We start from the raw sequence: 27,744 nt of genomic DNA on the forward strand, positions 1-27,744 counted from the left end.
AATTTTACAGATAGGAAAGAAGGAAAGAATATATATATATATATATATAAAATAATATATAAATAAAATTTTCAGTGAAGACCACAGCCAGAACTGGGCAGGCTGCAGAGAGATTTCATGAATTCTTGAGGCACACATTGTCAAAATGCTCTTATAATAGGATTCTGTAAATCAGGAAAATGCCCTACATAAATTATCAATTTGTTTCCAAGTGGCAGAGAGAAACTGAGGTGGCTTGATGAGGAAAGTAGTCAGCTACAAGGAAAATGCCAAGTTTTTCACTTCCCTGCTATAGAAAAGTATTCACTGGAGCTATAGTAAGAAACCAACTTTTAAAATGAGGCCATATAAAAATATTGCATGACAATTGACCTAGAAGTAGGATTGTTAACTGAGGGTACATCTACACAGCAATTTAACAACCACAGTTGGCCCAGATCAGTTGACTCAGGCTCACAGGGCTTGGGCTGTAAAATTACCGTGTAAACGTTCGGGCCTAAGCCTAAGCCCGAACGTCTACACGGCAATTTTACAGCCTCACAGGCTGAGCTCAGCGAGCCCAAGGCAGTTGACCTCGGCCAGGTGTGGCTGTGCCACAGGTCTTTTATTCCAGTGTAGATGTACTCTTAGTGCCCAGAACAAACAGGAAGAGCGGGCACTCAGCACATAACTTCTAAACTCCACTTTTCTCTCCCCAAAATGCACCATGCTGTGATGTTACAGCTACCAACAACTCCACAGCTATGCAGGTTAACAGCTTTTTTATTAAGTTTATGGCGAAGTTTTCGAAAGCTCTTATATTTAAAAAAAAATTAAAGGCCACAATTATGGAGACACAGTAGCAATTCCATACTTAAGGTTGCACTGAGTTACTCCACAACAATCTCCCTTGGACACAGAGAAACAATACACAAAATTCCTTGAACTCGACCAAACACAAAAACTTCACTATGAACTCGTGTTTTCCCATTTATAAACTATTGTCTTTAGCCAATGCACATCTGCACGTAGTTCATGTCTCAACACTGCTGAGGTGAGAGTTGAGGTTTTGCATTATGGCGCAGATTAGAGGGGATTTTGTCCGTATTGTATTTCTTTGTATGTACAAAGGAGCTTCTTGTGGAGGTGCAAAGAACTACCTGTGAAATGGATTAGTGTAATGTGCAGGAGAGCAGCAGTTAAGCTGGGTTAGTGACGGTTCCCTTTACTGGTTATTGTTTTGCTATTAAGGGTTTGCAAGGCAGATTTTGCACTTAAGCAAACAACTGTTGATCAGGGTTTTTTGGTGGGGACTGTATTAGGGTTATATTAAGGCATCTGGTTCTGGGAGAAGGTGGGGACTGGAAAGTTTTAGCAGCTCGAAGGTGTGGTGCTAGAGGTGTTTAATGATAGTACAACCAACCAACCAAACTCACTCTTGTTTAATTCAAATGTGGCCTTTGATACAGGGCCCAAAAAGAGAGCCACAAGACTGCAGAACAGCTGAACTAGATGGCTCATGTTTTGGAAATAGGGTGCGGTAAGAGAGCAGGACAGCCGAATATCCGACAGACCTAACAGACTCATCCCAATACCTTACAAGGTACACAGAAATCATATTGCCTTCTAAAACTAGCATAACTAAAGCCCACAAAATGTGAACTGAATGAGAGCTCCAATGATTACCTCACACACACTCTCCCGAGGAGGAGTGACAGAAGAAGGCAAGAGGTTAAAAACAGCTGGTTGGCATGTAGGATTCAGGGTTAGAGAAATCAGTCTGACAAAGCCTCTTACACCTGTCCCTGAAGGGCAGTTAACCTCTTCTATGAATTGGCTCCTTCTGGTTTCAACCGAGCAGAACAAGAGTTGTAAATGACTTCTTGATCACTGCCAGGAAAGGTCCACAGCTAAGCCCAGAATAGATGCCCTGTCTGAATTTAACAGACTTGAGCTTCCAGTAGTGAGCTATTTTTCCCCCCCCAAGATGAACAATTAAATATTTACACAAACACTTTTCACAATGCGAAGTAGTGTACTAATGCCAGTGGAATGGTACATTATGGTAAATTAAGCCTGTCTCCTTATCTCTGAAAGTCTGAACTCTGGGCTATTATTTTTTAAACCAATTATCCGTTAATCCCATATGCTTGAAACTAATTCACAGTTTGGCATCTTATCATGCCATTATTCTAACCAATTGATTTTGAAAAAAAATAATAAGACCTTCAGACTACACAATGAGCAAGATGGATTGGGAAGGAATGTGCAGAGTGAATCCCACATGCTTTTCATAAGGGAAAATAACTAGGCACATATACCCCTTTGGTATGGAGTCTGCATAACACTAAATAAAGGGCTGAATCCTACTTATCTTTATAAATTGTGAGAATGGTTCACTTTCCTAAAGGCAAGTTTATTTGTTTCTAGAAATGAAAAAGAAACAGTACATTCACATTCTCAGTAAGGACTTTGTTGTGTGTATGCACTTTCTCAGGTGCTGTACACAAGATGCAGTAAAAGATACAGTTTTCATTTCTAGACTCAAAGACCATCTCAGGTCAAAAAAACACCAAAACACCTCTTTATTTGAGATTATTGGTAAATGTTACATATTACATCAAAATTACTTCTCCCCTCCAGGTTGTCAAGTGTCATCGCCAGCTCACAGGAGACACATACTAGAGCTGGTTAAAAAGCAGTACATTTGTGCAAAAGTTGTGGTGGTGGTTTGGGGGGGGGGGGAGGGAAGGGGGTTGGCTGCTGCTGCTTGCCAAAATTTCAGTCTTGAAAAATTTCAGACAGTTCTACCCATCACACACTCATGAATTGGATTCCATCACCCAGCAGTGCTTCAGACAGACAACAGGAATTCCCTAGCAGTTCCTCTTTCCAGATGCTTTTTTTTGTGTGTGTGTGTGAGGGGGGAGGAAGGGAGGACAAGGAAGAAGTGGTGAGAGGGGATGCTGAAGTGCACTAATCAAAGGCAGCCAGGCTGTGTCTCTTCACATTCAATGCTTCCTCTGCTGGACCCCAGGAGAACACAATATAGGGGGTGGTGGAAGTCAGCTGTGCAGAGAACACTGCAGAGGTGTGGGGGAGGGTGTGGCAGGATAGCAAGTACGGGCTACAGGGAGATGACAGGGGCTGAAAGGCAGTGATAGAAGGGTCAGAGGCAGAGTGAAGTGAGAGGCTGCCTTAGGCTCTCCTAGCTTCTCTCAAACTTCTCTCCAGTCTCCCTCCACCAACCCTAATGCTCCAGACAGGTTTCTGGTCATGCCTGCTCCTCAGTCCTTCTTCCTTATGGTCAACCTGGCCCTCTCAGCTGATCCTATGTCCTCCAACATCCCTACCTGCATGTGAGATCAGGTTCATCTCCCACACAACTGTCCCACTATTCAGTGATTTGTTCTCACCATCAAGAAGTGTCTTACACTGAGCTGTACAGAACTTGGCAGCCAAAAACATGAATTGCTCCCCATTCAGCTGCAGAACAGTATGAAAGGAAATATGCAGGAGAGAAAGGCACTTGTAGCTGAGAAAGGAACTGGAGCTAGTAAAATGTCTTATATTATATATGACCCAAGATCAGCAGGAGGCTGAGTACAGCAACATGGGTAAGAGGAACTGTATTTATCCCCTCATCCCCGTTGGGGGAATAAGAAAAGCAGCTTCTTCCCAGCAATCATGGGGAGGAGAGAAGGGTTTTTAAACTACACCTTTACCTCGATATAACGCTGTCCTTGGGAGTCAAAAAATCTTACCACGTTATAGGTGAAACCACATTATATCGAACGTGCTTTGATCCACCGGAGTGCACAGCCCCGCCCCCCCGGGACGCTGCTTTACCGCGTTATATCCGAATTCGTGTTATATCGGGGGTAGAGGTGTAATTAGACACCTACTAGCCAGAGCTGATACTGTAAGTAAACTAGGAAGAGCACTCTGGGTTTCTCATTGATGGAAGATAGACACCCCACCACACACACAGGTTCTCTACCCCAATTAGAAACCTGAGCAAAGCACATAAGCAGCTACTCTGTAACAATTAATTAGAGAAGAGCTCACAAATAGGAATCTATTGATATAAATAAATAAATATGCAAATTAATAAGAAATTCTAAAACTGAGAACTGTGTCTGGATTCATCAGTACAGAAAAGTACTGAAAGAGTTAGTGGGATTTTGTTCCGTAACCATTCTGATGGGATGTAAAGGACAATGACATACAGAAACATGCTATTCTGAAACCATACAGAAACATAACTCTGAAGAACTGGACCGTTATGGTTCCAAGATTACCTCACCCTATTGGCTTCAAGTCCAATTTGCTCATTTCACAGGTAAGGAGTAAAGACCAGACCAGTAGCATTCAGTGAATCTGCAGAGATGTAGGCCATAATCTGGCCAGCAGTATCTCTGTGACCTATGATGGTATATCTACCACTGCAGTAGGTCGTTGTGATTCCCAGCACAGATAGACAGACTTGCACTAGTTCAGCTCAAGCTAGGACACTAAAAATAGCAGTGTTGACACTGCAGCACGGGCGGTGGCTTGAGCTAGTCACCTGAGCTATAGGCACCAGCTTCCTGAGGGTCCAGGGGTGCTTAAACTCTCTGCTTTGCCCCAGGCCCTGCCCCCACCTTGCATTGCTGCAAGGTCCGCACCGCCACTTCTAGCATTCTAGCTTGAGCTGAGCTAGCCTAAGTCTGCTTACCCATGCTGCGAATCACACCTCCAGATGCAGTGCAGACGTACCCTGAGAAGGAAAGAGTACAACTGGATTTTTCAGGCCCTAAATTGAGTTCAAAACAGTCAGAAAGAGTCAGAAATTTGTGCAGTTTGTCTCTGAAAGATCAACTTCAAGAAGAACGTCTCTGGCATCCCACTGAAGGCTTGTATTTACACTAGGTGGGTTTTCCACAATGAAAACAGCAGAAAATAAAAAAAAATAATTAGAAGTTCAAAAGAAAACTTGAAGATTCTGGAGTGTTCTGAGAGAGACAAGAGCCTACTTAAATGGACTGCGCCAAGGGAGTGAGGAGCTGAAATCCTGTTCTGACTCCCTCTGATCCAGGACAAATCTCTCAACCTCTCTGGCTCTACTTCCCCTTCAGGAAAAAAAAACTGAGGAGTGTTGTGAGTATTAAGTGTAAAGTGCTTTGAAGACTATCATTCAAGGGCTAATCAATACTACAGATACTACATGTTTAAAGCTATGGCTTCCAGAAAGAAAACATTCCATGAACCTACCTAATCTATTTTGGGGGCAATGAGGGGGGAGAATGAAGGTCCTTGCGACAGGGACGAGGGCAGTTTCTGAAATAAGACATCAGTTCTACACAGCCAAGCTGCTTAAAATTTTACATCCAAATATTAGCACTCTTGTTTCTCAAGAGTCCCAGCTCACAAACCCCCTTTTCCCTCCTGCCCCACAAGTGTAAAAATACCCAAACAAGACTAATGTCCTGGCCACACAGCAAGTACAGTCACCTAGCCGTAATATCTGGTGAGTTACCAAAGGCTCTCTTCTCTGGATAAGCACTGAATCAGATAAGCCGCCATCAACAAGAGAGGTCCAAGAGGTACAGTCCAACAAAGGATGGTTTTCTTTCTACTGAGTAGCTGATATCTCTGGAATTTTAAAAGTTGTTCAATTTGCCTGGAGGAGCCATTTCTGTAATTATGCTAATGGATGCATATTAACAGGGATCTTGCCCCTTGGTTCTTATGTTAAAGGAACATTATAGGCTGTTTGGAGACTTTATTCAGTGGAGGGGCACGTGAGTTAAATAGGAGATCTATAGCAGGGGTGGGCAAACTTTTTGGCCCGAGGGCCACATCAGGGTTGCACAACTGTATGGAGGGCTGGGTAGGGAAGGCTGTGCCTCCTCAAACAGCCTGGTCCCTGTCTCCTATCCGCCCCCACCTACTTCCCGCCCCAATTGCCCCCCTCAGAACCTCCAACACATCCAACCCCCCCCCCCCCCGGCTCCTTGTCCCCTGACTGTCCTGACCCCTATCCACATCCCCGCCCTCTGACAGCCCCCCTGGGACTCCCACCCCCTATCCAACCGCCCTCTGTCCCGACTGCCCTGACCCCTATCCACACCCCCGCCCCCTGAGACTCCCACCCCCTATCCAACCGCCCTCTGATCCTCGTCCCTTGACCATCCGCTCCCGGGACCCTCCGCCCGTAACTATCCCCTGGGATCCCACCCCCTTATCAAACCCCCCCTGCTCTCTGTCCCCTGACTGCCCTCCCAACCCCTATCCACATCCCTGCCCCCGACAGGCCCTCCGGAACTCTCACTCCCAACCCTCCCTGTTCCCCATCCCCTGACCGCCCCCCAGAACCTCCGCCTCATCCAACTGCCCCCTCCTCCCTGACTGCCCCAAGACCCTCCACTTCCCGCACCCTTACCAGCAGCAGGAGCTCGCAGCCGCGACACCCAGCCAGAGCCAGCTGCGCTCCCCACGCTGCCCAGCGGGAGTGGTGGGCCAGAGTGCGGCCTGTGTGGCGGCGTGGCAGGGGGGTCAGCAGGGGAGGGGCCAGGGACTAGGCTCCCAGTCCGGGAGCTCAGGTGGCCCAGATGTGGCCCGCGGGCCCTAGTTTGCCTGCGCCTGATCTATAGGCTGAAAAGTAAAAATGTTAGCGCTCAAACTGGAATATGAAAAATATGCCATACTTTAAAAAATAATCCACCATTAAATTGATATCTGCTTACATTTGCCAAAGTCTCTGCTCTGAGTAGATGTTGTTTACAGCAGGAAGACATCAGCCTTTTAAATACTTAGAATCAAGAACAAAGATTTATGTGCATATGTTTTGATTCTTTTGTACTCGGCAGAAGTGTCTGCAGGTCATTAGTACACACTGCATTTACTGTTTGTCTATTTATAGATTTTTCTAAGGCACTCCTGAGCACCTCGTATACATTAATTAATTAATCCTCACTGCCCTGGTGAAGTAAGGAAATAATGTTACCTTCGTTCCCCATCTGTAAAATGAAGGTAAGAGTGACTTGCCGAATGTCACACAGGAAGTCTGTGCCAGTGCCAGCACCCACAAGTTTATCCTCTCTCTCTGTCACCCTCCCCCCCCAAATTTTTTTTAAAAGCAACTGTACATTGGTAATTTCTCCCATCGCCCCTTCCCTCCATCTTCCCCTAAAATGACTAAATCAATTTTTAGTCATTTTCTTATGTTTCCCTATCTATAGTAATGGTGCATAGAAGAAACTGAATTTATAGAGTAACCTGAAATTCTGGAGCAGACCTCTGACAACTGAGTATATAAATGTCTCACTTCATGTTAAGTTCTCCATGCAGCAAAAGATACAATAATGTTCACAACAGGTTTTTTTGTTTGTTTTTTTAAATTACAAATGATTTTTTTTTTTAAATGTTGGCATGGTCACTCAGAAGTTGCAGTCGCCTGGTAACATCAGGCTATCACAGAGGAGAACTTGACAGACTGGAGAAGTACACAAGGAGAGCTCATCAAAAATGATAATTAGTATTACAGATACTACCACACATTAAAAGAAGAAACTTATTTTAGTTCTTTTGCAGACCCTAAAAGTGGAATTAATAGTTATGAAGCAAAGGTTTAGATCTAGGTCTATAAAGACAGTCTATGATTATCAATTAGATGTTAAGGAATAAACCCAATCTCAAACAGTAATATTGTTTTCTAACGTAAATCTCAGTAAAATCATCTTTGTATCATATGAGCACTGCTATATTACAGTACTATCCTATTGGATTTACCAATGGCAAAGATAATTATCTAGGAAATAATTTTTCTTGCACATGGAGTGCCTTTCTCTGCTAGGCTGAAGAGCTTATTACCAAATTTCTGCTCCCTATGTAGGTATATACAAACCGATCAAGTCATCCCTTAAACCGGGGTGGGCAAACTTTTTGGCCCGAGGCCACATCGGGATTGCAAAACTGTACGGCGGACTGGGTAGGGAAGGCTGTGCCTCCTCAAACAGCCTGGTCTCCACCCCCTAACTGTCCCCCTCAGAATACCCGACCCATCCAACCCTCCCTGCTCCTTGTCCCCTGTCCACCCCATCCCGGGATCACACTCCCTACCCAACCCCACCCCGCTCCCTGACCCGACTGCCCCAACCCCTATCCACACCCCCGCCCCCTGACAGCCCCCCACCGAATCCCACGCCTATTCAACAGCCCCTGCTCCCCGTCCCCCCCATCCATCCACCCCCGGTCTCCTGACTGTCCCCCGGAACCTCTTATCCACCCCCCGCTTTATCAGAGCGGCAGGAGCCAGCAGCCGTGCAGCCCGGCCAGAGCCAGCCATGCTGCCCAGAGAGCTGGCGGCGCGTTGTGCTGAGGCTGCGGGGAAGAGGGAACAGCAGGGGAGGGACCAGGGACTAACCTCCCCGTCTGGGAGCTCAGGGGCCGGGCAGGATGGTCCCGGGGACCGGATGTGGCCCACGGTTTGTAGTTTGCCCACCTCTGCCTTAAACATCTCTTTGATAAGCTAAATAGATTGGGCTCCTTGAGACTTTTATTATAAGGCATGTTGTCCAATCCTCAATCGTTCTTGTGGCTCTTCTCTGAGTCCTGTCCAATTTATCAACATCCTTCTTGAATTGAATTCACCATAGTTGGACACAATATTCCTGTTGTAGTCACACCAGTGCCAAATAGAGAGGTAATATAGTCTCCTTACTCCTAATCGATATTCCCCTGTTTATACATCTAAGGACTGCATTAGCCCTTCTGGCCACAGTATTGCATTTGGAGCTCAAGTTCAGCTGATTATACATCCTTACCTCCTAATTACAGTATAAACTTCAAAATGGGAAGCCACATGCTTCCAATTGTTTGTGCCAAAGCATATGCAAGCCACCTATACCAGATGAGTTAGAGAATTTACATTCCTCCACTCTATATTGCCACATAACACAATTATTCCAGAGCTAGTCATCACATAGCAAAAAGGAGGTACCGCTAATTCCCAATCTTCAGGATGCTCCAAGTTACACCAGGAAAACACCTTTGCACCTTTTTCCTCTGCTGTATTACATACTCTTCTGCCTTCGGCAAGGGCCCTTATCATTTTTAACAATATCACATGGAAAGATTGGCAACCATGTAAACTTCTACATGCTCCCATGCAACTGTGTTTGGGAGATCAACTTTGGAATTAAAGAGAAGGTTGATATACTGAAAAATGTACTGTAACTTGTATAATAAGGGATGCTTATCGTGTATACATGCTTATTATTTTGTCTTGTATATTATAGTTAGCAATATAATTTAAGGACCGATGTGATTGGACTCATCACTAGATGTATCTCTCTCCAACTCTCCCCAACAATCTTTCTCCTCCCTCATCAATTCTTTCACTTCTTTCCTCACGTATGTTTTCCTTTTCGCATGTTCATTTCCCCTTTTTTTGTACCATTTCTTTCCATTTAACCCCTTTTTGCCTTGTACTATAACCTAGTACAAGCAGGTTATAGTACCTTATCAGCTACCAACAATTACAGACCTGAGCTTTAAATACTCATGTTCTTGTTTACAGACTTTCACGCTTTTCAAATTGAAAAAAACATTTACTTTCATCCCAAAGAATACAGTACATTTCACAATCATGAAGCCACCTCCTGGAACATTTCAAACATCTGCACTTTCAGACACTTAGATTCTCTTAACTATGATATTTTCATTTGGATTTTGTTGTTTTCAGTACTGTATGCACTGCATGTACATTGGCACCATTTTGACTATCTACAAGTTATTTGCCTGGGAATAAAGTAGCAAGCCGGCTGCTGTGCCTAATCTGCCAACAACAAGTTCTCTAACTTTCTCAGTCCCAATTCCTCAGGAAGACAGTGTGGGTATGTCTACAGTGTCACTGCAAACAGACACCCACGGCTGGCCCATGCCAGCTGAGGTGTAGACGTTTGAGTCCAAGCTCTGGGACCCTCCCACCTCACAGGGTCATAGAGCCCAGGGTCCAGCCTGAGCCCAAAGGTCTACACCACAATTAAACAGCCCCTTTGCCAGAGCCCTGCAAACCTAAGTCAGCAGGTACGGGCCAGCCGTGGGTTTTTAACTGCAGCACAGACATACACATGCTTAAAAGTAGTCACAGGGTAATTGAAACACCATGTAAACAATTACATACTGAACTATGGTAAACTGATACTGACATCTTCCAATCTAGGCAACTTCAGAAGTCACTAAAAGCAATTTCTGATACTTTACTTGCCTCTAAGTCTGCCTTTCAATTTTTGTAGTTTAACAATCACAGTTTTCTAATATGTTATAAGTGATGTACTTCACACAGCAGCACAGGAGAAAGAATCACACAAACGGAGAGTGACTGACTATATCCAGGTAAACATTGAACTTACACATTCCAAACACACAAAGTAAACTAAATGAAAAAAAAAGTAGACAGAGGTTTTTCCCCCTTCTATTCCCTTAATAGTAATTTTAGGGGATGCCCGGCAACAATTGTAGGTAAAAAAAACAAAATGTTAAAAAGGGAGTGATATTTAGGGTGGCTATGTTCCTTCAACATTTGTCAACCTAAAAAAAAAGTGAAATGCCTGAAATGTGGACCTGAAAAATTGTATCGTCATCCTTTGTCTGAAATATTGTTCAATACAAATGAGTATTAGTGGTGATACTTGGTAAAATAAGTTAAATACGAGCACTTTGATGATGACATTTCCTTTGTAAAGCACTTTGAGATCTTTGGATGGAAAGCATGATATGAAAGTGACGAGGTAATATTGTTAAATATGAATTAAGTGTTTCAGTTACATTCAAAATGCATATATTAAACAGTATGTTTCAATAGCTCGGAAAACAGACTATTCAATAAAAGTTTAATATTTTAGTTAATTTGTCTCTACATGAGTTTCTGGTAAAAATATAACGGCCCTTCTGTTGGTGTAAATCAGTGTACTCTCTGCTGCTCAGCAGATCTACGTTGATGTATATCAGCTGAGGATCTTGGGCCATAATGTAGTCTCCATTACCAGTATTAAAACTACAGATGTATTTCTCTAGATGATACTGTATGCAGAAACTTAGGCCACGTCTACACTTACAAGCTTACAGCAACATAGCTGTAAGAGCACTCGCGTAACCACACTATATCACAAAACTAGCTCAATGAATGGCGGTAGCTATGTCGGTGGGAGAGCGACTCCCGCTGACATAGCACTGTGCACACAAAAGCTTAGGCTGGCCAAATTTATGTTGCTCGGGGGGGGGGGGGGCGGGGAGGGGAGGCTTCACATCCCTCAGCAACAAAAGTTTTGCCAACATACGTGTAGACATGTCCTTATTGTGTTGTGCTTCTGTGTAGTTTCTACCAACAAGAGCTAGCTAGAGTGTTCCCCCCACGTTCAAACCTAGTATTTTGATTTTTTTTCCAGGTCAGAGCAGAAATATATACAAGGCAAGTAAGGCCAGCACATTTTCTTGTTGGTTTCTATGTTGAGATAACACAGTTTTACAATAAAGGTATTGTTAAGGCCACTTAAAATGTTAAAGTTTGGTGTTCAAGAGTTAACAGTTTTTAAAATGAAACAGGGAGAGTGCAAGTTCTTGGCCTTAAGATGGGATAAAACCAATACTTAGCTTTTACATTTACGAAGTGCTGTATAGATATTAATCCTCACAGCACTCCTGTGGTGTGGGTAAAAGCTACAGAAATCAAACAGAATAGAACTAAAGGGTCTAATCCACACAAAATAAGCCTCTTGTACCTATTAATCCAGCACATCTCTGTAGGCTGCCTGTGCTCTGGGATCACAAAGGCTACTCCATATGCTGTGGGGGTGAAGAGGAAGATGCAACACTCCATGTCTAGCAGCTAAGACATCAGACTAAGGCCACAGTTTTGTTGACATAAGGAAGCTTACACCTCCATAGTTAGGTTGACGTACACACTGCAATGCTCCTCCTGCTGCTTTAATTCTCCAACTACGCCGACATAATCAAACCACCTTAATGAGAGGCATAGCGCTAAGGGCAACACAGCAAAACAGTGTCAGGGCTTGTCTACATTTAGACGAGCGGTGATCGATGCATCGGCAGTCAATTTAGCGGGTCTAGCGAAGATTCGCTAAATCAACTGCAGATTGCTCTCCCATTTGACATCACGTAGCGTGGACCCTGCGGTAGGTAGATCTAAGCTACGTCGATTTGAGTTACGCTATTCACGTAACTCAAATTGAGTAGCTTAGATCAAATTTCCCCTGTAGCGTAGACAAGGCCTCAGTTTAAACACTGCGTTGCTTACATTGACTTAAGTGACCTCCAGGAGGTATCCCACAATTCCCACTGTGACTGCTCCGGTCACTGTTTTGAACTCCACTGCCCTGCAGCCAGGTACACAGGTGAACTTGCTCTTCCTGTTTGCTTGGTGTGGAGAGCTCCCAGCTGAGTATGCCAGCTCCACACAGCAAACACACTCCCGCCTGGAGTACATGGGAGGTGCTGGATCTCCTGGGTCTGTGGGGAAAGGAGGCTTTGCAGGAACATCTCTGCTCCAGCTTCAGGAACTTGCTCAGGGCATGGAGGGGAATGGGTATGGGTATGGGACATGCAGCAGTGCTGTGTAATACTCAAAGAGCTGTGACAGGCATAGCAGAAGGCTGGGGAGGCAAACAGTCACCTCTGGTGCAGTGCCGCAGACCTGCCACTTCTACAAGGAGTGGTTTGGGATCAGGGTAGTGGTAAATAGCACCCCCACTGAGCTCCTCTTATAGCCTTGTGTTCATAATGCACAGCACAATACTGAAGAGCAGTGCAGGATCCATGCTGTCTGATGCAGATGGCTGGCTCGCAGGTTACCAGTGCTGTCGAAAAGCAGCTGGAACCCCAGTAGGATGCCCATGGAATGATGGGATTGAGAAATCGGCATCATATGACACTGAACCTGCCCCCATAAGGCATTGCAAACCCTTCCCAAAACACCCTGGGGTCAGTTCACTGTGGGTAGCTATCCCACTGTGCACTGCTGTGTCAATGCAAGAGCTACCACTGTAGATGCGTTCCACCGACACAAGGAGCAGAGTATGGACGTGCAACAGTGATTTAATCATAGCGGTGGCTGTACATCAACATAACTTAAGACAACTTAGGCTATGTCTACACTACAAAGTTAAGTATTATGCAGCTACTTCTTTCCCATGCAGCACTGTAGTCTTCATTTTTAAAACTTATTTGCTGTTTTCTTAAAGTGACACTGTCAATTTAAGCTTGCCACAAAACTTCAGTTTTGTTTCCCAGGCAATACTGTAAGGGTACAGGGCACCTCCCTCAGTAAGGACTCTTGATGTTAGGTGGGTATTACCCACACTGCTCAGAGAACCTTGACAGGCTAACAAAGAGATTGGTAAACAAAGCAGGGGGAGAGATAGCTCAGTGGTTTGAGCATTGGCCTACTAAACCCAGGTTTGTGAGTTCAATCCTTGAGGGGGCCATTTAAGGATCTGGGGCAAAAATCTGTCTGGGGATTGGCCCTGCTTTGAGCAGGGGGTTGGACTAGATGACCTCCTGAGGACCCTTCCAACCCTGGTATTCTATGAAACTTCCCTGTCAGAATGATCAGTCAGCTGAGGTGAAATTTTGAAGGGGTTAGAGCTCTAACTTTCTGGGTAACAACTTGGCTTCTGTGAAAAGACAGAGAAAATGCAACCCAAAGGGTGAACACTTGTGAGATGAGAGTGTGAAGGATGAAAAGACCATTATGCCCTTCATAACTCTGATGGGGGACGCACCTCCGGCACAGAACACAATAGTGACGGAGGTGGGAGAGATACAGTTCATCATCTTTCCAGGTAAACACATTCTTAGGGGGGAAAAATCTTGGACAGAAGCCCATACCTCAAGCCCATCTGTCCCTATTTCTAACAGAAGTTACTACAGTCCTAGAACTGTAATACATTACCTTGTGCTGCGCTGCCAGGAATTGAGAGACCAATGGTCTGACAAACTGGTAACAGTGCAAGACAGGACTCTTATCTGCACCCACAAATGAAAGGCATCTCCATCAGACCCTCAGCCCGCAAGCAGATGTGACACGAAAGGTAGCCTATTGTAATGTCACACAGACCACTATAATCTTTGCCTTGTCCAACCTGTACTGGGTCAGTTAGTTGACGGGCGAAGGCTGAGGATGACCTATGGTACTCTCAAAGTCATTTACAACTAGCTTGTATTAATCGTTAGACTCCAGATACTCAAACACTTAGACAAAGGGCCTGATTCTCCACTACTTTCCACTAATTCCACTTGGGCACTAATTTTCACTTGTGCAAAGTCAGTGTGAAACACTGCTAAATGAGAATGGTGGCGTTTCACACTCACTTGGAAAACAAGTAAATGACTACACAAGGTGCAAGGCAGTGGAGAATCAAACCCATTAAGAAAGTGTTTGACTATCTGGAGGTTATTAATAAAATCTAGTTCTAAATGACTGAGTTATAGCTCCTCCCCCCAGTCTCCTGAACACCGCAAGACAGCTGATTGCTGCAGGCAGGAGGCAGAGGAGGGAGGCAGCGTGCTGCATCCTTGCTCCTCTCCCTAGCCTCCTGAACGCCGCAAGACAACTGATTGCCGCAGGCAGGAGGCGGGGGAGCAGGGGGAAGGCGCTGATCCGCAGGGTCTGCCGGCGGGTGGGAGGCACCAGGGTGTGTGTGTGTAGGGGAGTTGATAGGGGGGCTGCCAGCCATGGACAAAGCAGGTGGCCAAACAACATTATAGGGGAACATTGCACAACTTTAAACGAGCATGTTTTGTAATAGAGAAGGGACGCAACATTGAAACAACGTTAAGCGAGAGGACATTAAGTGGGGATTTACTGTACATTCAGATGCTTACTTCAGAGCTTGCATGCATGCCTATTTGTTTATTATGTGCATCTTCTAGACTAATACATAGCCTTACTTCAACAGGCAGCTTTGCATATACACAGACTATTGTATTACGGTAATACATATATCTCATGCAATGTACTGTATTTTCCTAATAGAATAAGGTTTTTTTATATATATATATTTGAATGATAAAAAGTAGGGTGAAAATCAGAAAAAAAACTAATAATACTTTTTGTAAAACCTGGGGGAGGTTCGGTAAAAAATCGGTTTAAACTGAAAAAAAAAAAAAAGGGTTTTAGTTATAGGTTATATTACTTGCTGTGTTGGAATATACATTAGAGTCTCACTAACACATATTTGGAGATCACCGCAACTCACCCAATTTTGCAATTTAACTATTAAGTAAACAAACACTACTAGGAAAAAATCAAAATACCCTCCAAAAATGTACTTTGCACATTATTTTGGCATATTTACTTTTTATAGTAGTAAATGTACTGTGATATATTTTGCAAAAGTAATGAAGTCATAGTAGTACTAGACCTCACTACGGAATATTACTAACATTTTTGAGGTGAAATGGAGGGAGACCACTAATATGCATTCTTAGAATTATACGGTTTGTGAATGATCAAAAAATTATTGAAGTACAGTATACTGGAAGTGGAATTCTTGCATCTTAAAGAAAATAAAGAACATTTGATCACCTTATCATATCAAGGCATCTTTAGGTGATTTAAGAAAATATTGAGATTAAAGCAAATTATGCAGATTTAGAGAGCCCTGCGCGGATACAAATTTATATCTGAGGATGCATATATAAGTCAGTATCTGTGGAACCGCAGTGCCAGACTGCCGCTCCCAGGAGCCAGCACCCCACACTGGCAGCTCCTCCATTGGGGCTGTACTACCCCCAATCCTGCTCACTAGACAACCAGCAGTTGTCTCTGGTCGTGCTCTTGCGTTCAAGCGTTGTGCACGCCCCCAGAGAAGAGACTGCAGACAACTACATGGAAGGGACGGAGGCAGGGACAGGGCTGCGGGCAGTACAGCCATGCCAGAGGAGCTGCCGGCGTAGGGAGCTGGCTCTTGGGAGTGGTAGCCCCACATTCTGCAGTTCCCGGGAGAGCCCTGCAGTTCCGCGGATACCGATTTATATCCACAGATATAAATTTGTATCCATGCAGGGCTCTACAGATTTAACGGGCATAGTCAATTTTAAAATCCTAGCCAAGATTTTCAAAAATTAAACTCCAAGTCCACACTTATAAACCTAGATAAAATGCCAATCCTGAAGAGATTCAAATACATCAATAAGATTATACACATGAGTGAAGTTGAGCAGCTTCATAAGTCTTTGCAGGCTCACAGCTTTAATTATCTGCCTAAGTATGGACTTAAGAGCCTACTTTTAGGTAGCCATTTTTAAATTCTTGGCCTCCATGGTGTAATCAAATATATTTATGTATGTTATTAGTGCCACTCTATTATTAAAAAGTGAAAGATTTTAAAAATCTATTTTATTTGTTATTTATAGTCTGTTTATTATTTGGATTTTTCTTGTCTTGGACAATGAAAATTAAGTCAATTTCATTTTTGTTTATTTTCACTTTCATGTTCTTAGCCCTGCAAAGTTTGGGTTTCAGACTTGCAGGGGAGTTTAAATTAACTGTTTTCAGGGTTGTTCTTTTTTTTTTTTTTTTTTTTTATATTATTGTGGAGCATTCCTTTTGGACTTTGTTTTTACAAAACATGAATTACAGGCTATTTCAAGTGGACAGTGTTCCTTTAAGTCAGTTGAAACAAGTTTAATGAAAATGAGGACTACAATGTCTTTGGGGTGAATTTAAGGGGAAGGTAAGGACATTTCTCGTTCCTAGGAAATCACTAAGTTCTATAACGAGTGACTAATGGCTTGATTCTGCAACCAATCTCTACACGATACTCACTGCAATCCAAGTGATTGCTCAGAGAGAAGAGCAATTATAGGATCTGGTCCTTTAAAAATGGGAAGTTTCAGAGTAGCAGCCGTGTTAGTCTGTATCCGCAAAAAGAAGAACAGGAGGACTTGTGGCACCTTAGAGACTAACAAATTTATTAGAGCATAAGCTTTCGTGGACTACAGCCCACTTCTTCGGATGCATATGCATCCGAAGAAGTGGGCTGTAGTCCACGAAAGCTTATGCTCTAATAAATTTGTTAGTCTCTAAGGTGCCACAAGTCCTCCTGTTCTTCTTTTTAAAAATGGGAACGCCTAAAAGTCACACAGTTTAGTACTGGAGATGTAAGTTGGATTCAGTAGGCCCTACATCCAGTTTGCCAACTCTTCACAAAGGAATCTACTTCTTAACGAGCTTTATAAACAAAAGCACAATATCTTTTATAATCAACTAAGACACCAGCCCCTTCCCCTGGGCTATATCTACAATACCCACCGGCAGCATGTAGCACATGGGTAGCTATACCAGGGGTCGGCAACCTTTCAGAAGTGGTGTGCCAAGTCTTCATTTATTCACTCTAATTTAAGGTTTCGTGTGCCAGTAATACATTTTAACATTTTTAGAAGGTCTCTTTCTATAAGTCTATATTCTGTAATATATAACTAAACTATTGTTGTATGTAAAGTAAATAAGGTTTTTAAAATGTTTAAGAAGCTTTGTTTAAAATTAAATTAAAATGCAGAGCCCCCCGGACCAGTGGCCAGGACCTGGGCAGTGTGAGTGCCACTGAAAATCAGCTCGTGTGCCTATAGGTTGCCTACCCCTGCACTAGAAGGTAGACATGAACCGCTGGCTAAAAAACAACCCAGCCAATATTTTACCCAGAGCCAGGAACCCCTAGACAATATAATTATGTGGCCACATAAATTGCCACCCAATTCTGGTTTGTTTTTTACACTGCCTATTTAACAGTGCTCTAGACATTACGTTTTCATTTTAATAAAGTCTCTAGTTCTTATGACTATGAAGAAAACCTTCAAATTGTTAATGGATATAAAGCAACCTACTGATGCCTGCCCGAGTCTGCACGCAACCCGAAATAACTTAGTGAGATGTGAACTGTCCTATGGCGCCTAATGATAGTTATTGTTGGCAACTGAATTATTTTAATGGCCCCATTTTAGTTGAAACAGTGCGCATCATTAGTGTAGCTGCAGCTACTGAGATGCATTGGGGCAGCTAGATGCTACCAACAGTTGATGGGGGTGGGGAACATGGAAGTCAAACATCTTTTCTCCCAAGATATATAATCACCTCTGCCGGAGAAGGAAAAAAGAAATGCATACATCCCAACCCATCTAATAAATAAATAAACGCCTAAAACTACCTCCTGCATACCCAAAACTAAACTCAGTCACATGTCCCTCTGGTGGGTATCTAAAGCTCCAATTGTCCCCAATCCAAATGCCAAAGTCTCCAGCATCATCCCAGCCAACTTCAATAGTGAAGCTACTTGTCAACAGGAAGATCTGCACCACACTGAAAATAAAAAATGTGGGCTAGCATAAAATAAATTGAATTTAAATACACACAAATTGCCCACAGAAAACTAATGAATAGACTGAACTGGGAGGAGACGACTTGGGAGGGGCCATGTAATCTGGGGCTTTACAACTTAATTCAGGTCCAGTGAGCCACCTGGGTTCTTTTCAATAATTATCTTAATAGTCTCCCATCTATTTTTATGCTTCCATCCAGGATCTTAGAATCCAACATGCTCAGTACTGCACAAAACACAATATTAGAGCACTACCTACTTGCACTCAAAAGATATTAGGTGCTATACAGAAACGAGAAGAGACATGGCCCCTGTCCTCCTGGAGAACTTCTTAGTTATACCCCACACCAAAGGTTCTCGACCAAGGTCTGGGGCCCCATGGGGGGCCACAATCAGGTATCATCGGATCTGCCAAGCAGGGCCAGCATTAGACTTGCTGGGGCCCAGGGGGCAGAAAACCAAAGCCCCACCACATGGAGCTGAAGCCCGGGGCTCTGAGCCCTGCAACTTGGAGCTGAAGCCAAAGCCCGAGCAACTTAGCTTCGCAGGGCACTGGGCAACTGCCCTGCTTGCTAGCGCCTAACACTGGCCTAGGCTTTTATATGCAGAAAAACGATTGTTGTGGCACAGGTGGCCCATGGAGTTTGCACAGCATGTTGGGGAGGCCTCAGAAAGAAAAAGGTTGAGAACCCCTGCCCCACACCACTTCTAGACCATGAACACATTAGTCTTACACTGGATTTTGTACATCACTGACTAATACAAGCAGCTCAACACAAAAATAACTGAGAAGAAAAAGTATAAGATAAACATTCAACAGTTATGTTATAAAGGTTAAGATCAGTAAGTGAACCCAGGTATCATGGACCAGGCAGTTTGAACACTATCATTAGGGTCAGGCCCATCAGAAGAAATGTTGCGCGCAGGTACATCATGTTCGCTGGGGCCCCATTCCCTTCCTTTTCTTTATTTAGGCAGGAGTTAGACTTTTTTTGGGGGGGGGAGGAGTGGCCCAGAACTCAGGACCCTGGTACAACTGTCCCCCCCCCTCGTCAGCCATGATGAGATGCCCCCCAATGCCATCTCTTGTTGGGTTTGATTTGTTTTTAAACACTGTTCTGTGTAAGTTACAAGTACAGCTACTAAGCGGCTGAGCCATATGTTTGCTGTTCTGCACCATCAGCTGTGTGTTGGGAGAGGTTTGGGGCAACTTCAACTTCAGAAAACAACACACGGGGGGCGGGGGAGGCACTGAATTTTTCAAATGCTGAGTAACCCGGCAAACGCGCCTGGCGATCTCCTGCCAAGAGCACTCCTGCTTCTGGGCACCCCCTCCCCTGCCACTCCAAGGCAGCACATGGGCCAGGGAGGGCCCCTACCCGCCCCCCAAAACTGCTCCAGGGGAGAGTCAAGTGGCTGGGCAGGACCCAGCCGGGCTGCAGCGCCGGGCACAACTGCATGCACCGCAGCCTGCCGCTGCTGGGGAGGGCAGAGGGGCGATGCGCGGCGGAGCCTCCCGCCCGGGGCCCACCGGGAAGCGCAGCTGCAGCAGCGGCGGAGCGCGCCCCACTCACAGGCCACGTAGGCGGCGAGGGCGAGCGCCATGAGCAGCTTCATCCTCCGGCGGTCGATGGCGGTCAGCAGGCGCAGCAATGGGCCCGTGCTCACCATCCCCGGCGGGGCGCGCGGCGCGAACTCCGCCCGCAGCAGCAGCCGCCGCCGCCGCCAGCCAGTTCCTGCCCCAGCCTCGGCCAGGGCGCATGCGCAGGCCGGCGTCGCTCTCGGCGTGAGAGGTGTGTTCTGCGGGAGAAGGCTCTGCTCGTGTCTCAGCGCGCCTGCGCGCGGGGCGGGCACAGCGGGGCGCGTGATCGCTGCGCCCGCGCGCCGCTAGTACTGGCGAGCTGGCGGGCGCTGCCCGCTTTGGACCCGGGCTTTCAAATTCCAGCGCCCCCGCTCCCGGGGCATCAGCCCCGCCGAGCCCCTGGTGCATCCCCGCCTTACGGTGCCACGAGGACCTGGGTCTGCCCCATGGAGCCAGCCTGTCTTGTCCCAGCCCCAGTGATTTTACTGCTCCAGGAGAGAACAACAACAACAAAATACACCCAAATAATCCAGACCCTGCAGCGCCCGGCCGCAACAGCCCTGCAAATACACTCGGGTCTGGCACCTGCTGCATCCCAGCCGCTTGAAATGGAGAAGCACTTTTAGCTGCTGTCCGACTCCAGCAAAACAAAACAAATACAGCGTTGCAACCTCCTCCATCCTCCTGATTTTGGTCCCCAGACAGTGCCCGAATGTTATTGCCTAACTAAGACAACTCTTTTACCATTTGGAATGCACCTTAAATATCCAGACTCCAAAACATGCTGGGCTAACAACATGTATCTGACCCAACAGTTCCAGTATCTGGCCTGGTTTATACTAGTTGCACTTTGCTGGCATAGCTATGCTGTTTATATCAGCAAAACTGCTTTTTACCTGTAGAGCAGGGGTAGGCAACCTATGGCACGCATGCCGAAGGTGGCACGTGAGCTGTTTTTCAGTGGCACTCACGCTGCCCGGGTCCTGGCCACTGGTCCGAGGGGCTCTGCATTTTAATTCAATTTTAAATGAAGCTTCTTAAACATTTTTAAAACCTTATTTAATTTACATACAACAATAGTTTAGTTATATATTATAGACTTATAGAAAGAGACCTTCTAAAAATGTTAAAATTTATTACTGGCACCAAAACCTTAAATTAGAGTGAATAAATGAAGATTCAGCACACCACTTCCGAACCCTGCTGTATAGTTTATTCCAACACCACCTCGGTGCAAAATAAGCATTACCGCAATTTTGGAGGCGTAACTTTCCACCCTATATGTTTCTATTGTCTCACCTACATCAATCAGAGACTACACCTCATCAACACCATAAACTAACATAACTTAACACTAAACACTGATCTTGTTGACTTTTTTTAACCCCAAATTTCACTAAGAACATATCTAGCTGTTCCTACTGCACCAAAAACAACCCAGATCCTTTTGCAAAAGTACCCCAAAAACCAGCACTAGTGCAACTAGTCAGCAAAAGTTTGCAGTGTAGATCTGGCCTCTGAATACTATTAGAGCCTGCTCGATTTTAGAATCATTTTGATCACAAACCCTGAAAATTAACCATCAAAAAAGAGAGAACATGCCCAAATAAATCTGTTAGTCTCTAAGGTGTTACAAGGACTCCTCCTTGTTTTTGCTGATACGACTAACACGACTACCACTCTGAAACCTGAGAGAACAAGTGTTACTCCTAACTAGTTCTTCAGAATAACCTGCCCCCCATCCAACACATCATGGGACAAAAAGTCCCTCTACCCCTACTTTAGCACCTGTATTCTGTTGGATCCAGCTAATTTATGACTGTACACTCCTCAGTTTTATAGTCCAAATTTAGTACAAAATATGTAGTTCTAGTTCACCAGAATAATCCAGATCTCAACATACTGTGGCACAACACACTGCAGCACAAATCACAAAGAAAGACTGGAAAAGCAAAATTTCTGGAAAGAAGAAACTCAACAACTAGAGGGTGTCAAGTATCAGAGGGGTAACCGTGTTAGTCTGGGTCTGTAAAAAGCAACAGAGTCCTGTGGCACCTTTAAGACTAACAGATGTATTGGAGCGTAAGCTTTCGTGGGTGAATGCCCACTTCGTCGGATGCATCTGTTAGTCTTAAAGGTGCCACAGGTTTCTCTGTTGCTTTTAACAACTAGGGGAGGTGTCAAGAAAACAATATATGAAAACTATATTAAATAAGGTTAAGTTGTATGGAAACACAATCAGGCCAATGATGTAAGCAGTAAGCAACGCTACCAGTGAATAAATAACAAATGCCAAAGCAGTGCTGGAAGTATGGAAAGAGCCTTTTGACAAAGTACTGAAAGCTATAGTTCATCCACATGCAATCATTCTACACCTACTAGATGAATGGGGCAGCTTTCAAGGCAGACTGGACCACCACAAGAAGGGGAAATAGAAAGAGCAGTGAAGCAGTTAAAAATGGAAAAGCTGCCAGAACAGACAATATAACGGCTGAGCTGTCAAAGACTGTGGGACTATCAAGGCATCAGGAAAAATATATAAGAAGGTGTGGGCACAAGAAGAGGTGCTGGATGACTGGCTAAAGGCAACAGTTGTATCGGTCCTGAAGAAAGGAGATCCTGCCGATCCAAATACATATAGAAGTATAAGATTATGATCAATACCAGGAAAAATCTTGATGAAAGTTATTGTCAACAGATTAAGGCTAGATTTAAAGGAAGTAGTAGGCAAAGGAACAGTGTGGCTTCGGACCAGGCCAAAGTTGCATTAATCAGATATTCATGCTCCCACAGCTGATGGGGGGAAAAGTGAGAATGAGGATGTTTGCTGTTTTCATCCACTTCACAAAGGCATTTGATTCAGTTTGGACACAAGCATTATAGAAATAATAAAGTCCATCCTTTCCAGATGGGATAACTGCAATTATAAAAGTCATGTACAGAGACTTCTGTAGTTCTGTAAGAATTGGTGGAAAATTAAGCAATTGATTCAAGTCAAAGTTTGGTGTAAAATAAAGGGGCATAGAATCACCATTGCTTTCCATTGTGTTTTTAAATTGGACATTAAGAATGGTAGATAAGTTGGAGGGCATGACATTGGGTGGCCTAGAGTTAAGCTCTTTAATTTATGGAGATGACTTCATACAACTGGCAGACATGTTTGAATTAATGTTGATACTCTTTCTACCTTGGAAAATTGGTGTAGTAGGCTTGGACTTACAATAAATGCCTAGATGATGAAGTGGTTGTATCTTGGAAAATAGATAGTGTTGGAATGAAGCAGTAGTGAAGTCATAAAACAACTAAATCTTATGTGTACCTAGGAAGCTTGATGAGTGCCAAAAGTTCCATCTACGATGACGTTACTAGGAGATGCACTTTAGCTACAAGTGATGTACAGAAACTGATGAAATTATGGATTGATAAAAACATTATGTTTGATACCAAGTGAAAAGTTATTTATCAAATCAGAACAATTTTAAGACAAATTTTAAAAAGTTAGAAGAAGGATGGGATATAAAGTCAGGGTCCAGGATTGGCTGCAGTTGAAAAGGTAATGATGGTGGGCACACGGTAGAAAACAAACAGATGTTAGGATGCCAAAGAAAATAATGCAGACACAACCAAGGTTATCCATCCTAGACGCTGACCACGGAGTAGGCAATGGGACATGATAGGCAGAGGCATGACCAGGCTGGGTTTAATAGAGGAACAAACCATGGACAGGAATGAATAGTGACATCACACTGCTCCCTGCATCTGTAAAGATGCTCTGGGATGAGGAGAACATTCTTCCTACACAACTGAACCTTCCTAACCAGCAATACGATGACCTTCACTACAATCTCTGGGAGCATAACCGTCCCCACATGCACAACTCACTCAACTCCTCCAGGAACAGCCAAGAGGAATATACAGTCTTTCATTAGTGGAGTTGTACTTAGGTTTAATTATTTAACTCTGAGACAGAGAGTGATTATTGCCATTTTACTAATGAGGATTCTAAGGCCCCAGTCCTGCAAACACTTACGCATATGCTCTGTCAATACAGCTGTGTGAATAACTGACTTTTTGGTTCACTGGCAGTTAAAAAAAAAAGTTCAGATCAAACAGAAATTTGGTAAATTTAAAGAGTTGAAACATTTAATGTGGGTCAAATGAAAAGTTTCTTATGTTTTGGGGCATTTTTAACCACTTTTAAAATAAAAGCAAAAGAAATGAAGGGCTAGATTCACAAAATCAAGGTGGAGAAAGGGTGCATGCCATACCCTAGTGCTTAGGGTACTTACCTGGGATGTGAGAGACCCAGATTTGAATCTGAGCTCTGAAACAGGGACTTGAACCTAGGCCTCCCCTTCCTAGGGGAATGCCCTAACTGCCAAGCTATTGGCTAGTCTGGGGTGGGGCTCTCTCAATCTCTCCTGCTGAAGCTGTTCCACTTTGTGTAAAAATTACTTGAAAAGTTATTGGGACAGAGAGAGAAAGTAAGAGTGAATCTACAGCCCAGTGGTTACAACCCTGAGCTGGGAGAGGGGACACCCAGTTTCGAGTCCCTGCTTCAATATAATTTGTGTCTGCAGTTCTTTTGTTTTGTTTTGACTGCAACAATTTGCCACAATGGATCCACATTTGCAAAATGTTTCAGGTGACCTGAATCTGCATTTTTTCATGAACATTTTTTTTGGCCAAAACATTTCACTCAGCTCTACTTGTGAGTAATGTAATGTGTGTAAAGTTAGCTATTTAGCATGAATGAGCATATCGGAATCTGCTCCGGAGAGATTAGGGGTACATCTACACAGCAAAAAAACAAAAACAAAGCAAAACAAAACCACAGAAGCAAATCTCAGGGGGTCAACTAAAAATAGCAATGTAGACATTCGGGCTTGGGCTGAAGCCTGAGCTCCGAGATTCTCCGCCATTATTTAGTTTCCAAGCCGAATGTCTACTCTGTTATTTTTGGTGCTGCTGTATGAGTCCCGCGAGCTTAAGTCAGTTGATCTGCGCTCTGAGACTTGCTGCCATGGGATTTTTTTTGCTGTGAGGACGTACCCTAGGTGACATACCGGAAGCCGGGGGGTGGTGCTGGAGAACTAACATTTCCTAACTCCCAGTCCTGTGTTTTGTGTTTTGATGTACTTATTGTTTCCTACGTAGGGAAAAGAAAATAGAGATAAAACAAAACCTTGGGCCAAATTGACCTTTGGTGTAATCACAAAGAGCTATAGAGTTTTATACCAAGGATAAATATGACCATCAGCGATTAAGCTGGGAAAATTTGCATGAGAAGAAAGTACTTGTTCCTATGGGATAAATCAGTACAATAGACTCAAACTTTTCCTCTTTCCAGGACTTGGTCCTGCAGTCCTTACTCAGGCAAAACTGACAATAAAATAAATGGGAGCACCAATTGCAGGATTTGACTTGCAAAAATGAAGGGGGAAGAATGGGAAGGTCTCACTGAAAGATTTTCTCAGAGAAATAGTCAATTAATACTAAAATAATATTACCTAGCTCTCATATAGTGCTTTCCATCTGTAGATCTCAAAGCTGTTTAATAGATTACTTTTATTTTTCACTAGGCAACTGCCTATAAAAATCATAGTAAGTGGCAATCTTTAGGCTTACCTACCTGAAGACCTCAAGGCATCTACAATTAACAGCATTTCTGTAACAGTTTTCATTTTCACTGATGCCAATCAGATTATAGCAGTGTAATTAGCCAGCTGTCGCTCCAGAATCATGGAAGGTGATCTGCTTCCCTGACTGGATTCATGAGGCTTCTCCCTGCCTCATGGGAAGGCACCTGTCCACCCCCATTGGCCTCTCCCTTCCCTCTCCTGGCTCTGTGTAAGGATTCTGGGAATATGAGAGACTGCACTGCTACACTCTCCCATGTGAGCTAGGAAACAGTGGGCACTGGGCTCCCAGAACCAAATCAGAAAGAACCACCAGGCTAGTGCACGATACAAGGAAGTGATACACAAAGCACCAACACATGTGCTAGTAATAACGTAATTAGGAAAAAAGATATTACAATTTTCCTTTCGTCTCTGCAATGAACTCTGAACAGGCAGAGCTCTGGGCTAGTACAGAGGCCCTCCGGGGTTCTGCAAAGGCACAGGGGTCCACTTGCATGGGGCTTATTTTCAAAAACCATTAGGTACTTAGGTACAGGGCATAAGGCATTACCTGCAACTAGAGCTGGTCAAAAAATGGGAACCTTTTTTGTTAAAAATGGTCTTTTTCTTCAACTTTTTTTGACATTTGAGATATTTTTAGAGCAGTTCTACTTGTATCAATGGGGGGAAAGTGACAAAAATATGAGTGATAATGTGTCTCATAAGGCAAAACTCTTGGTCTAGTTGTTATCATTTTCTGAAGACAAACAAAAACAGAACACTCAATTCTGGGCACTGATTCAATACTTCAATATTAGAATCTAAAAAGAAAAAAGTACTGTTAAGTATATTACAGAATTTGTTTCAGAGTAGCAGCCGTGTTAGTCTGTATCCGCAAAAAGAACAGGAGTACTTGTGGCACCTTAGCGACTAACAAATTTATTAGAGCATAAGCTTTCGTGGACTACAGCCCACTTCTTCGGATGCATACAGACATGCATACAGAATTTGTATTTATTATTTGGATTGGGGTAGCATGGAATAGCCCCAATCAGGATAGAACCACAAATGTACTAGGTGCTATACAAATACAGAATAAAAACCCATCCTTGCCCTGAAATCTTACCATCTAATTAAGACAAGAATCAGCAAGTGAATGTAAACAATCAATCAATCAGAATGAACAGTGAAGGTAGGACATGGGAAGAGTAACAAGAACATGTATTTGCATAGGCCAGGCAGGTGCACCTATAAACAGGTTGGAATTAGTTAAAAAAAAAAAGAATAAATAAGGTATAAACAAATAACTAAAATACATTCCAGAAGTCTCTATCCCACCTACCTATGAATAGGAATATGTCCTAGTCAACATATTCATAAATGATCTGGAAAAAGGGGTAAACAGTGAGGTGGCAAAATTTGCAGATGATACAAAATTACTAAAGATAGTTAAGACCCAGGCAGACTGCAAAGAGCTACAAAAGAATCTCTCAAAACTGGGTGACTGGGCAACAAAATGGCAGATGAAATTCAATGTTGATAAATGCAAAGTAATTCACATTGGAAAGCATAATCCCAACTACACATATAAAATTATGGGGTCTAAATTATCTGTTATCACTCAAGAAAGAGATCTTGGAGTCATTGTGGATAGTTCTCTGAAAACATCCACTCAATGTGCAGTGGCAGTCATAAAAGCAAACAGAATGCTGGGAATCATTAAGAAAGGGATAGATAATAGGACAGAAAATATCATATTACCTCTATATAAATCCATGGTACGCCCACATCTTGAATACTGTATGCAGATGTGGTCGCCCCATCTCAAAAAAGATGTATTGGAATTGGAAAAGGTTCAGAAAAGAGCAACAAAAATGATTAGCGGTATGGAACAGCTTCCGTATGAGGAAAGATTAATAAGACTGGGACTTTTCAACTTGGAAAAAAGACAGCTAAAGGGAGATATGATTGAGGTCTATAAAATCATGACTGGTATAGAGAAAGTAGATAAGGAAGTGTTGTTTACTACTTCTCATAACACAAGAACTAGGGGGTCACCAAATGAAATTAATAGGCAACAGGTTTAAAACAAATAAAAGGAAGTATTTCTTCACACAACGCACAGTCAACCTGTGGAACTCCTTGCCAGAGGATGTTGTGAAGGTCAAGACCATAACAGGGT

The 27,744-nt window shown here is 43.6% G+C and overlaps 1 protein-coding gene across 1 annotated transcript in view; it reads right to left on the reverse strand.

Moving 5' to 3' along the window:
• Nucleotides 1-20,138, reverse strand: part of UXS1 (UDP-glucuronate decarboxylase 1) — a 94,724-nt gene extending 74,586 nt beyond the window's left edge. The window contains 1 exon segment of the mRNA XM_065580951.1: nt 19,923-20,138. Coding sequence (XP_065437023.1) covers nt 19,923-20,030 — 108 coding nt within the window. The 5' untranslated portion in view covers nt 20,031-20,138.
• Nucleotides 20,139-27,744: the final 7,606 nt, after the last annotated feature.

This window comes from Chrysemys picta, chromosome 1, assembly GCF_011386835.1.
Source record: "Chrysemys picta bellii isolate R12L10 chromosome 1, ASM1138683v2, whole genome shotgun sequence".
Classification (NCBI taxonomy): Eukaryota; Metazoa; Chordata; order Testudines; family Emydidae; genus Chrysemys; species Chrysemys picta.